Below are 14,569 nucleotides of genomic sequence, written 5' to 3' on the forward strand. Positions count from 1 at the left end.
GACTTATAACCTCTCACAGGGCAGACTCTTGGACCCTTACTTTATGGCAGCTCCCATCACAACACATTAGTATTTATCATCCCTGTAAGACATATTTGTCATAGATCATCTCCACAAAGTAGAGAAAGACACCATAGAGGTGAATTTTTATCTGCCTATCTCAAGTGAAGAGAAAGTGCTGATCATTTACTTCGGACCGTACAGTCAGTTTATCTAAAGCAGAGCCCAAGAATCCTGCTTTCTTAGTGCATGCCCATGGACTAAGGCAGGGAAGGAAGGAACCTAGAACAGGATGGGAAAGAAGGAAATTACACTGAGTCCATACTGGCAGAGTACACATTGTGGGAGTGTATAAATACTCCTTTTCTCACCTCAGATGCTTATTTACTCCCAACAGAGGGGGTTGGACAAGAAAAATGTCTTAGGGAGATGGTGACTTAACTGATAACTAATACCTGTTCAGCTCAGACTTGTGGAAGGGGCCGGTGACCAGCTGAGTCTTTCTCGTTTTAGGTCTAGAGTTAGAGGAATAATCACAAGCCTTCACTCTGTATCTGTACTTCTCCCCTGTAGTGTCTCAATTGCATGTGTTTGACTCCCCATGATGCTTTTGCCCATTCTAAATGGGTTTTATAAAGTGTGGCTGGGACCAGCGTTCTTCTACGTCTTGTTTCTGACAATCAGGGTCGCTCTCACTTCTCACAAGGGCGATTTTCCTGTTCATCCCTTTCCTTTCTCTTCCTCTGCCCAGAAGGCTGAATCATTTCTTTTAAGACTCACTAGACTGTGTGGCTCTGCCATATTTGTTCCCAAACCACCCAGTACTTCTGCTCTTTAGTCTCTCACACATATTTTCTGTCACTGAGTTCTATCAGACTGGCTTCTCAAAGCCTTGGATTTCCTGTTAGATCTCCAGCATCAAAATCAGGCCCTGGATTTTCCTTGACAGTCTTTTTACAATGGGTAATAGCATTCAAACTCTCCATTATGACTAAAGTACCAGGACAACTACTCACCTACTCAGTCCCCTGAAGCCATAACAACTGTCTTCTCTTTACCTATTGGCTGGATGCTGCTTCTCATCCATTTCATCCATGATGTGACTTCAACCAACCTGCTGCAGACAGTGTCCCCAAGCTACCAGCCACTCCTAAGAGTGATTTTTTTTATTCAACCAACCTTCCTCAACAACAACGTTCACACAGAGCCACTTCCAATAGTGTTTCTGCCTTTCCTGAACTGACTGGTCCAACTGTTGACTGAGAGAACTACCTTATGTTCACTAGACCATGACACATAGGAACACATGATGGATTGCTCATGAGGCAGGAATCCTGCTTTCTACTCACCTGACTGCCCAACGATGGAAGCACTCAGCCTGTGGGGGATCCTTGAGGACACTTTCAAAGTCACTCGGATCTGGTAATACCTAAGAAAAGAGCAGAGACCAAGTCATGACAATATGACTTCTTAGTGTGTCTTCTAAAGTGATCCAGACTTAATATGGAGAGCCATAGGAAACCGTTGAAGGTCCTGGATACCGTGTAGTCATCTGTAAGCAAAAAAAATAATAATACATTTGATTGAATCAATTAAAGGGTAAGAGACAGGACATGGTGGGAGGCAGGAAGGTGCATAACTTGAGATTATATGAGATTGAGCAAGGTTGGAGGTGATACCAATACAGAAAAGGAACAGATGGGTCATGTGACAGTCTTATAAAGACATATGTCTTCTTTAGTCTAGAAAAATCAGCTGTCACAGGAAGTGTAAGACTGAAAATACAGATCTGAACTGACTTGCCATCTTATAAAATATAGCATGTATTCCTCTTCTTCACACTTCCTTGAAGCATCTAGAAGCTGGGTTGCCATTTCTAAATATATTGCTAACCACTTTCTCGAGTGTATTTGTCTTATTGTATTTTTTCCATCATGTCCACATTTGGGACTCGTATACAGGCTCCCATACTCTTAGTAACCTATCCCTGTGTCCTCTTTGGTGATTGCTATTAATGCCTTCTTCATTTGTATGCACTTGGGGACCATTTCTGGCATAATTGTCCTCTCCTTCCACATATTGCAAACCCATAGTGAAGTGAAATGTAAATAAAATGAGGTGAGAGGAAGTAAATAGACCATGAACTTGTCAGTGCCCCGTGTCTCATTGTGTTCCTAGCTAGGGACTCAGCCACTATGTCAGTGGCACCATCGATACTCACAAGACAGGATATTTCCAGTGAAGTTCTCAGGTGTTACTTTGATGTGTATATGATGAACATAGGATATGTGGCCCTCAGAGTACAGGCCCTGGCTACATGACTGGAGTCTGCGTGACAGTTTCAAGCTGGCCAAATCTGACTCTGTCATGTAATTTATGAACTTTCTCTGACACGTGTGAGCTGAGTGACTTTGAATCTTTTGTATAGTTTTGTCAGCTTATTTTGTATCTGTGAAATGAGAAAAATATCAAAAAAGGACCCTAAATGAGGGGGGAAACAAAACAAAATAAAGAAAAAAAATGGCCACTACCGTTTCCCTGTTCTTCTCCCCTAAGCACAAGAAAAACTCTATCAGCACAAAGTAAGCACAAGGAGACAAAGATGGGGAGACAGACAGGCCATGCACTTGGAGTGAAGGAAAGACATGCATGGTGTTGACTTTCCTGGCTTCTGCTTTTACCTCCTGTGTCCTAAACAGAATATTAGGTGGGTGTCTTGGCCAACAAACCAGAAACACTAATGTCTGGACACACACACACACACACACACACACACACACACACACACACACACACACACACACACCAAATACAAACACACACACACACACACAAACCACATACATACATACATACATACATACATATATACACACCACACATACACACACACATATGCAGGCACACACCAAACACAAAGGGAAAAACATGACAAACCAGAAACCTTTTAAAGAACAGCTCTATTCGTCCTGCCAGTAACACATAAAAACAGCAGCACCACCACTCACAGCAGAGGGTCCATACCAGGCTGTAACAAAACTCCTTCTTGACCCTTAGCTGAGAGCAGACCCCCATCTCCATTGGGATCCAGACTTTCATCCTTAGCAGATGGTAATGACCCTGGTTTTAGTGGAGACCATACAGGGAGCCAGAATTCCACTTCCACACCACAGTATCAAGGGCATAAATATACCAGCAACATTTGTAGGTGTTTTATTTTGTTTGTTTTGAGAATTTCATGCATAGGTAATGTATTTGTATCACCTATACCCCTCAAACTCCCCATATGGCTCCCACCAACTCCTTCATAAATTCATGTCCTCATCACTGTTTTACATACACACACACACACACACACACACACACACACACACACACACACACAGAAAGAGAGACAGAGACAGAGACAGAGAGACAGAGAGAGACAGAGAGACAGAGAGAGACAGAGAGACAGAGAGAGAAAGAGCAAGCCTGTGCAGTGCAGTGTAGGAAAGAGCGTCTTCTCAACATGTTTTCTTGAAGCAATTGAACACCCACTGAAAATAGTCATCACCAGCAAACAAACCTCTAATTTAATGTCCCACTTTACATAAAAGAAAAACCTGTCCCCAAACTGCTCTTGCACTTAAATGGAAAATACAGACCCATGAGGACAACTCATTTAACATGGAGGTGGTGCCAACTAGAGAGTTCACCCATACTGGCTAATATTCTTAGTACTGGAAAGTATACTGCACAGTACCAAAGGAAAAATGTAAACACCAACCCCAATACAAACTCTTCTATCTACAATGGTGTCCCACCTGCAAGACACTATAGTGCAATGGTGGCATAAAGCTTGCAGAAGTAACCAATCAATATGTGATTTAATATAAGACCCACTCCATAAGATGAAACTCATACCTGATCCTGTATGGGTGACCAAGGACCTGAGATTAGATAGCCCAGAGACCTAGAAGAAGAATAAATACGACTGTTCTACAAAAAGAGTATAGCAATAAAATGACTCCTAGTGACATTCTGCTTTACTCATAAATCAGTGCCAGCCATCATCAGAGAAGGTTCCTCATGCAGCAGATGGGAACAAATACAGAGACCCACAGCTGGACAATATACATAGAGTAAGAGACCTAGGAACATTCAGCCCTAAATGGAGTGTCTCCATCAAATCCCTTCCCTCAGGACTCAGAGAAGCCTGAAGAAGAAGTAGGAGGCAGAAACAGTGTAAGAATCAGAGGAGATGGAGGATACCAAGAAAACAAGGCCCTCTACATACAGGACCATTGCACAAAGGAAATCAGAGACTGAGGCAGTATGCACAGGGCCTGCAAGACAAGTCTGCACCAGATAGGGTCCTAGAGTGGAAAGGAGAAGTGAACACATCACTAACCTGGAAGCCACTTTGCTAACCACTTGCAAATGAAAAATTGGTTTTATCCAAGGGAGTCCTACTGGGGAAGCAAACTACTCTTAATGGTAGACTGCATGCCCAACAGTAGTTGGCCAACAGAAAAATAATTCATCTCAGTGGCATCTTCAGAGGTTCCTTGTCTCATGATGTCATATCAGGCTTTATCTTAAATTTTAATTTTAGTATTAATTTTTACTTTTACTTATTTGTAATTTATTGATTTATTACCCTACAGGTTTTGCATATTTATTATGGTATTCAATGTTCTGGTTTTGTGTTTTGATGGGATTCTTGAGTGTGTAAACAAGTGGGTCTCTGTATCTATATCTGTTTCTTGTGCTTTTCTTGGGCTCTTTCCCTATTCTGATTTGTGTAGTTGTGTTTTATTCTATCATATTTTATTATTTTCTCTTAGAAGCCTATTTGTTTTTTAATGAGAGAGAGAAAGGGAGTGGATCCAGAGGGGAGGGAGGGAGGATAGGAACAATAATAAAACTATACTGTATGAAAAAGAAACTATTTTCAATTAAAATAATAATACAAGCCTGTAATGCATTAAGAAAAAAATAGAAGAGCTTTTAAATATGTCCTAAATACAGAACTAAGAAGACTTCTTAGACTCTTAGTCCAAAGCGTGGCCTATAAAAGCAAACAGGGGTGAATCCGATTTCATTAAAATGAAACACTTTTCTTCCATGGCAGGTGCAGCTGAGGATCACAATGGAAGCTGTGGTGAGGGAGAAAACATTTACAAATCTCATGTAGATTGCATTCATTGTTTATGAATTCCATCGTTGGAGGCTCACATACTTGTTAACATTTAGCTAACGTCAGATTTGAAGCTTACATCTCCTTTGTGCTTATTCACAGACACGAATTTGGCTGCAATCAATAGAAGCACCTGACATTCAAACTGCAACGGAGATTGAGGGAATGAGACTGCAAACCCATTTGCATTTGGCAATATTGTGCTTTGGGTTGATTCCTTTACTATTAAAGTTGTCCATCCCAGAGTGGTGCTCCATGGCTGAGCAGTGCTCCAAGGTCATGTCCTCAGTAATAGTACTAAGAGGAAGTATATGGACTGTAAGAGAGTCAATCAGATGAGTAAGGGGGAAGATGATTGGAATTAATGCTAATAAACTGAATACATGACAAGTAAGGTACCCCTCAACAGAGAAACACATGAAGCAAGGTTAGATAGTGTAAGCGTGAGGAGGGTGTTTATATACACGGAGGCTGCATCTGTACATGTGTGTGTATGTAGAGAGCAGAGGTTAAACTTGAGCATCAGTCCTCAAATGTCATTCACATGATTTCTGAGACAGAGTTTCTCACTTGGTCTGGAACCCATGGATAAAGCTAAGCTGGCTTGCACTTATTCCTAAAACCAGTTTCCACCTCCCCAGTGCTGTGGTTAGCATTGCCACACTTGGCTTTTGAGTGTGAGTTCTGGAGATCAAACTCAGGTCCTCATGCTTGCAAGGCAAGCATTTTTCTGACTGAGTTATCTGCCTGGCCTAAGGTTAAGTATTGAACTGTTGAAGGAAATGTAAGAAGAGGCTATGGGAACCACTACACTTAGGAAGGGGGACTCAGTATTTGCTAATTGTGGTAACTTTATAGAAAGTAGCTACACCAGCATCTCACCTTGATTATCTGACAAAAGATTATAAGCTAGGATAAAGCACTATTAAAATTCAACAGTAAAATTAATCAGAAATAGAACAAATATATAAACCAACATTTCACCAAAAGGAGCAGACACCTCATGAAAAAGCATTAAGTCCTAGAAATATGCTTAAGTTTCTACTCAGTCTTACTCAAAACAATATATAGAGTCAACACAATCCCAGGAAATAACTCAATACCCCTTTTTATTGAGATTAAAAAAACAAAAAACAAAAAAACAAATGTAAAACATTCACACATACTGAAGGGTTACAATAGGTCTGAGAAAGAGCAGAGCTTCAGGCAGTAGATGTCTTATTTTCAATTTGCATCACAATTTATAGTAATCTGAGCTGAGTGGTAGTGACATCCACCAGTCATTGAGCAGTAGAATATGTTCAAGAGGAAAGAACAAGCATATAGAGTCAGCTCATCTCATTCCTGACAAGGACATGAAGAACTTAAGGAAGAAAAGAAGAAAGTTATGAGTAAATAATGTTGGGCAACTGGATCTCCATGAAGGGAATAATGAAACCCACTTAACATCATTCCCAAAAGTAACTAAAAGTGTGTACCCAGGCAGTGGGACCCGGACCTATCCTTAGGGCATGAGCTGGCTGTTTGGAACCTGGGGCTTATGCAGGGACACTTTGCTCAGCCTGGGAGGAGGGGACTGGACCTGCCTGGACTGAATCTACCAGCTTGAGCTGAATCCCCAGGGGAGACTTTGCCCTGGAGGAGATGGGAATGGGGGTGTAGGCAGGGGGAAAGGTGGGGGCAGGAGGGGGGAGGACAGGGGAACCCATGGCTGATATGTAAAACTAAATTAAATTATTTTAAAAAAAAGAATTAAACACAATACCTAAAAGCTAAAAAAAACTCCCAATCAAAACAAATTTAGTATTGGCAATGATTGATTTTTACTCTGCCATCAAAGGCACAGACAATACACAAACAAGAGGGAGCACACCAAAGAAGCTGCTGCACAGCAGAAGAAACAAACAGAATGCATAGCATCCTTCACATGGAGGAAAATAATTGAAAATCATATACCTGTTATGTCCAGTAATTAATTGTTCCATAAACATAATATGTAAAGAGCATATAAAACTCAAAAACAATAACAAAAAAACAAAACTCTCTAATTAAAGGAGGGGAAAGAACAGTGATTCATATGTATAAAGATGTCATAATGAAACCCATTATTGTGTCCACTTAATGAAAATGTAAAAATGTAAGAAGCATCAACAAAATGTAGGCAAAGGAGATAAAGCAACAGCTTCCCACAGAAAACAACGAAACAAGTTCGAATACACTGGGGATTATCTATCGTGGAAATGCAAATTGAGACCATGGTAAGATGGTGTCTCACCTGTCAGGCTGTCTATTGCAGAAAAAGGCAACCGTAACACGAGCTGTAAAATGAGAATTTGAAAGGTGAATCCTTGTGTGCTGCTGGTGTGAAGTTAAATTGTAACAGCCATTGTGTAAAGTAGGAAGAGCGGTCAAAGGAGTATAAATGCAAGTATTCAATGACCAACAACTGTTTGGCAGTTTGTACATGCTGATTCACGCAGCAGGGTGGGTGTGCTGCTAACACTGGCATGTGACTATATAATCCTATCTCCCTGGTTGTGGGAGCAGGAGAGGAAGAGACAGTTCAACCAGAGCTTGAGCTATATGGAAAGACTCATTTCCAAAAATGAAATCAAAGCCAAGAACAACCTGGATGGATCTCTAGACAATTAGGCTGAGCCAAAGAAGCCCACCAAGAGATTGATTTCACTGGCAAAGGCTTCTTTTAAAAAACTAAGTAACAGAAGGGGCATACAGATCATTTGTTGCCAGGGGTAGGAAGAAGATGAGAGGAAAGAGTGGATGGGTATGCTTCTCCAGGATCAAAAAAGACAGACAGACAGATGGATAAATAAATAAAAATAAAGGATACTGGTGGTAATTCAAACATTCTGTATCTTGATTGCACATGTTAACCTCCTGGCTGTGATATGAAACACATTTTTTTACAGGATTCTCCTGTTGACAAGAGATGGGTGAAAAGTTACAGGGCATCTTTGTATTATTTCTTAAAACTATAAAATAATTGTCCTAATTATTGTTTTATTACGTTTTACAAAATTGAAAATAATTTAAAAGCCCCTTTTCTGGGCTGGGGAGATGGACCACTGGTTAATCATTTACCATGCAAGTTTGAGGACTAGAGTTCAGATCTCCAGAAATCAATTTAAATGTACCTGGACCTCGCAGCCTGCCTGTGATTCAAGCCTCAGAAGGCTGAGCCAAGGGATTTCTGAGCACAAGCTAGATAGCACAACTACCCATATCGGTAAACTTGGATTGATTAAGAGACCACATCTCATTCAGAATGTAGAAAAACAATTGAGAATGACTCCTGACATTAATCTTGGCCCTCTACATGCAAACAAATCTGCACATCTGGGCCCATATACATGCAAACGTGCATTCACACACATGCAGAACACACACACACACACACACACACACACACACACACACATACACACACACACACATACACACACACACACACACACGCCCACAAAATGGGTGAAAGAAAAGCATCTGCCCTCTTATGACAACCGTAGTAATTGAATGTGTTTGAAAGCACAAGAAGCCACACTAACTGGAGTCAAGTCAGGACCCACAAGGGCCAGGTAGTGACACAAACAATTTTAGGAAACTCTGGGTCCTCTGAAGCTAGCTTTTCTTTTTCCACTTTTGACAGAAACAATCATAGAAGCAGTATACCTCCATGTCACTATTCTAAGTCATGTGAAATGGAATCTTGATTGTGATCTATGAAGAGATGAGGTTGGGTGGAACATTTTAGAGGTGATCAGGGAACCAGAAGTGGTGGTGGGTGCCTGTACATCCCAGCACTAGGAAGGGTGAGACTGGAGGATTGCTAACTTTGAGGCTAGCCTAAACTATACAGTGAGACCCTGTCTTAAGAAAGCAACAGCAACAAAAATTTAAAAAGGTGACTTGGGCAAGAGAGCTCAATTGTCATGAATGAATGGACCTATTTATAGATTGATGGATTTTAAGTTGATAAGTCAAGAATGGTTCTGCTAAAAGAAAAAAAATCCAGATTGCTTCTCCCTCCATCATGTATTCTCTTGCAATGTGATGCCCTGCAGGACTCCAAAACTCAGCAGGGTCTCCACCATATAAAAAACCCTCAGTAGACATGGCTCCTTGATGGTGGCATTTTTAGCTTCTAAAGCTGTAAGAAATAATTTCATTGCTTAAAAATGTCCAAGAATCAGGTATTTTGTCACACAGCAGAACCTAGACTAGAACAACTATCAAAAAATGTAAATGTAAGAACAATAAGAAATTATAATCAAGGAAAGATGCCTGACTCATCCACTGCCCCAGAGTCATTTCTGTCCCTATAACAAATAGCCTGACTAAAAACAATATCAGGACAGAAAGAGTTTATTAGCCTTCCAATTCTAGGTTACTACCCATCACTGAGGAGAAGCCAGGGCAGGAACTCAAGCAGCTGGTCCCACCCACCATAAAGAGTTGAGGGAAACTACATACATCTTTGCTTGATCAGGCTTATATACAGCTGCTTTTTTTTCCCCCCATTCTTATTCCATTCAGGACCCAGCTCATGAAACAGTGCAAGGGTGGGTCTTCCCACCTTAATTAACAACCAAGAAAACTCTCCATGGAGAAGTACAGAGGCCACTTGATCTAGATAATTGTTAAGACTTTCTTCTCGGATGATTCTAGGTTGTGCTATGTTGATAAGTTAAGGCTGGCACATCTGTAGGGTATGTGAGATGTCTGTCACTGTAACTTCTCGACACAATGCAGGAACATCACTCCTGTTTGTCAGAGTAGGACATTTGATTTCTCCATAAGCCATCTTGAAAATGTTAGATATTGGTTTATAAATAAATCAATTACAATGACAGGAGCAGCATCAATAACAAAAGCGTGGCAGCATCAGCCATAGCCCTAGCACTAGCAATAAAGCACTGTCAACAAGGTAGAGTATGTTTGCAGGCTCCCTCCCTCGAGGCCAGTCATCACAGCCTCTCCTCAATACAAATGCATGGTGCTGCCTTTACCCATGCACTTCAGCAACTCTATCAGCAAGGGGGCTGGCGTCAATCCCATCAGCACCATAACCATATTCTAATGAGCTCTTCTCTGAGCACATGGAACCTCAGACATCACCAGGGGCTATGCATCAACCTGCTAATCACACTGTATTTGGAGCAGCAGGCTGAACTCAAGATTTATTGAGCACTGCCATTCTAGGACTGACTAGTACTAAGAACTTGCATGCATGCAGCCCTGTTTGAGTTCCCACAAATACATTAGTCTTCTGTGAAAAATGGTACCATCTCAAATGCTGAGTGTGGACAAAATTGAGCTGTTGGAAAGAGCTGGCCCCTTGTCAAGCTGTGGGACTTGGGAAGGGCAACGAGGGATCTCTACTCAAGAAAGACCTTAGTTTGATCTTTTCTTCATCTAACGGCAGTGCCATTCATTGCATAAATTGGAATTCTTTCATAACATAGTTATAAACCTCTCTCTGAATTATAGTTCCTTAGAAGCACTTGATCTTCATGCATTTCCTGTTAAGGAATCAACCATCATCTTTAATGTCACATGCTTTGTAGGTGTTGGTTGATGAAAGTAAGTTTTAATTAGGATTGCCTGTTTGGTTCTGTCCTGATGAAAGAGAATGTTTAAACTTATTTTTAGCCGTTCTCTTTTGTTTCATTTGAAGCTTCTCTCTGACAATAAGCCCATAAACCACACATTCATACATAACACAGTTGGTGACCTTTGATTTCTTTGGGATACAATCAATGAATTTACCATTATTTCTGTCCTAAGTATGAGGAAAAATTAACATCTAGAAATAAAGGAATCCACCCATGTTCACATAGCAAATAATGTATGCAAACTTTTAAGATCAGCATTGTTTTTATCTAGAAACCATCAAATGATCTCACAGACATGTTTTCTGAAGGGTACGATTTAAATATGTTGTGAAGGAGGGTACACACATTTAAGTCATCCCCTCAGAGGGCAATGGTGTAGGAGGATCAATTCAGCAAGAAGAAAGGTGTGAGGATTGCATAAGGTGCAAAACCAGATGTTATGCTGATGTTTAAGAAACCTAATTTGCCAAGCTCCATTTAGAAACAATAATATTGACAGTAATTTTCTAACAATTCCCATCAGTAAGAGTAATGCTCCATTGTGCCCTTTCTCTTTACTGGTCCTAATCTTCAGAATTGGTAAATATGTCAGTCAAAAAGAATTAAGGTTTCAGATGAAAACCAAGCTGGGAATAACATGTCACTGGAGCCTGGAGATTATTTTGGATAACCAAGGTGTAGTTGATCCAATAAGTAGAAGAGGAACAGGGTGAGAGAAGGGCTCCCCATTGCATTGGTTGCTTTGAAACATGAAATGATCTTCTTCCTAAGGATGCTGGAGTTTCCAGACTCTGGGAAAATGTAAGAGATTCTTGTAGAAACCCCAAAGAAGGATGCAGGCAGCACTCCTGGCATCATGTGTTAGCTGGAAACATTCCAGATATTCAGCCTCCAGAATCTTCATAGAAATAACATACATCACTTCAACAACTAGAGATGTGTTACAGCAATGATAGCCAAATGGCATGTGCAGGCTTCCAGATTTCTTCATCATTAACAAAACCAGTAAGAATAATGAAACTACCATATACCAGCTATGGCTTAGGGAGGCTGTGTGATCTGTCCATAGACACACAGATATGTGTTCTAGTTTGGATCCTGAATGCTCCCCCAAAGGCCTATGCGTTAAATGCCTAGCTATAACCCTGCAGTGCTACTAGGAGGTGAGGAAGTTTTAATAGGCAGGGCCTAATGGAGGAAAGTTAGGTCATTCAGGACATGGGATTAAGAGGAATATTGAGAGCCCAGTTCCTTCATTTCTCTCTTTGCCTTCCAGACAGTATGAGATAAACAGATCTCTTCCAGCACACACATCAGTTGTGATGGACTGTGATATCAGGGCCAAGATTCTGCAGCCTAAACCTTTTAATACCATGTACCACAATGAATCTTATCTCATTATAACTTTGTGGTAGTTTGAATAAGAATGGCCCATAGGCTCATATATTTACATACTTAATCACCATGAAGTTACACTATTTGAGAAAGATTAGGAGGTGTGGCCTTGTTGGAATAGGTATGGCCTTGTAGGAAATAGGTCACTGGCAGTCTGAAAAGCTAATGCTAGGCCCAGAGTCTCTCTCTTGGCCTGAGAAGCAGAATGTAGGTCTCAGCAATTGCCCTAGCATGATGCATGCCACTATGCTCCTTGTCATAACAATAATGAACTAAGCCTCTGAAATTGTAAGCAAGCCCCAATTAAATGCTTTCTTTCATAAGAGTTGCCTTGGTCATGCTGTCTCTTCACAATAGAACAGTGACTAAGACAAAGTTGATTGAACATAAATATTTATTACATACAGCAACAGAAAGTGAACAACCTAGTAGTTAATGAAAGTTTTAGGTATTAAAATTCTAGACCATTTGAGTAAGTTGGATTTTACTTTAGGGTAAACAAAGTCAGATGTGTTAAGTTTGATCAGCTTGTCTGACTTTTTTATCAGTCCTTCATTACTGGGAAGCTGACACATACTCTTTCTCTGATCACTAATTTCCTTCTTTCCTTTTTTTTATTTCTTGAAGCACAAGGATAATTTTATTTGAATTTGATAGCAAACAATAGAAAAGGTAAAGGGACTGGCATTGGCTCAAGACACCCCAAGACCAAGTTCTCAGCACAGAGGAGGTTTATTTGCCCCTGACGGAAAAAGGGCAGAGGATAAGAGACAAAGAAGGGGATAGAGGGTGAGGGAGAAGGAGAAGAGGACAAGGGGGAGGGGGAAGGGGTATTCGTCCTGGAGGGACAATGTCTAATGGCATCTCTACACCATGTATCTTCTGCTTTCTTGGAAGTAGTTTGAGAATAGGAATGGTATCTTGCTCCTCTGTTTGCCTTAGAGCTCTATCAATACCAGTTGCTTGAGAAGACAAACTACATTCTGTCCTTCTCTAAATCTCCAAAATCTAGCATGGTGAAATATCAACAAATGTGATATAAATGTATAGACACAGTTGGATGGAATTATGGATGTATAGATGAAAGGAAGAATGGGTGAATGGACAAATGGCTACCTGGGAGGATAGATGGACAAGTGGCTGAAAGAATGGATAGACAGAAAAAATCCCAATGACACAGAGTCCTCTGGTAAATAACAGAGCTATACAACCCAACCTCAATATCTACATTTCTGTGAGTGACCCAGAACCCGCACATTATTTTTCATAAATCCAGAAGCAATAGAATATGATGTGGATGAAGAGATGTGCAGCATTTTGTAATAATCACTTTCATTTTGGTATATTACAAAATGACCCTCTGACCCTATGGTATGATCTGAAATTAAATCACTGCGATGAAAATGTCAAAAGCTGATATTGGAACTACTAATTCCAAAAGTCAAACAGGCTTCAGCATGTAGCTTTTTATCTAAGCAACCTTTGGTTCATGGTTAAAGATGCTCACATGTGCAAGCCCCACAGAATCACAGCACATTCCAAGACCTAAATAGTTAATAGTGATGTGTGTCTGACCCCACATTTCACCAATGATGTGGTGTCTCTGTTATTGTTTCTTAACACATGTGTGAAATAGACATGTCCCACATCTATGATCCATATCTTACCTCCAGTTGTACACCTGGGATAAAGCTGAGAAAAGGGTTGATGTTCTGGGTAGGATAAGACTCAGGGGTGCCCTTGGTACTCATATCTTAATAATACAGATGCTGGAGTCATGGTGGAGAATCTTTGCCATGCTTTGACTGACAATGTGGCTGAAGATGTCTTTTGTGTAGACTTGCAATAGTACAGAGTTGTGGCAGATGCATGAACTCTAATGTTAACCTTGCCACTGACTTTATGACCTTGGGTAAAACCTCTAATAATCTGCTTGACTTTCTCATCTGCAAGAGGGTCAGCCAAGATAGTAGGTACCTTTAGTCCTCAGGGTTAGTGATTATAATACTAAGTGCTTCTGGTAGCTGCCAAATTTTAGGCATAAAGAAGCATTTTTATTTTTCATTATGATAATCATAACAATGAGAGAGATGCTTCAATGAATATACTTAGGAACCTGGCTATATACTTGTCCTATGACAACAGATAGAATAGCTGCCCTTCCTGTTCTGTCTGTTCATGCAGATGCCAAGATTCTGGTGTCATGAAGTTTTTGTGGATGCCTCATTGATAATAAGAGAATCCAATACACTGTGTCTACTTACTGTCTACAAGGTGGCTGAAAAGCGTAAGTGTACTGTCTCACAGCTGGGTCTGCTCAACATGAACTACAAGAAGGAGCAATAAGAGGGACAATAGTCTC

General features: G+C 40.5%; 1 protein-coding gene across 4 annotated transcripts in view; it reads right to left on the reverse strand.

The window, feature by feature from the left end:
* Positions 1-14,569, reverse strand: part of Fam135b (family with sequence similarity 135 member B) — a 284,052-nt gene that overhangs the window by 126,406 nt on the left and 143,077 nt on the right. For all 4 annotated transcript variants that reach the window (XM_036207799.1, XM_036207798.1, XM_036207800.1 and 1 more), the window contains exon 3: positions 1,350-1,429. In XM_036207799.1, the coding sequence (XP_036063692.1) occupies positions 1,350-1,429 (80 nt within the window). The remainder of the gene's footprint in view (positions 1-1,349; positions 1,430-14,569) is intronic.

Source organism: Onychomys torridus, chromosome 16 (genome assembly GCF_903995425.1).
Source record: "Onychomys torridus chromosome 16, mOncTor1.1, whole genome shotgun sequence".
Lineage (NCBI taxonomy): Eukaryota > Metazoa > Chordata > Mammalia > Rodentia > Cricetidae > Onychomys > Onychomys torridus.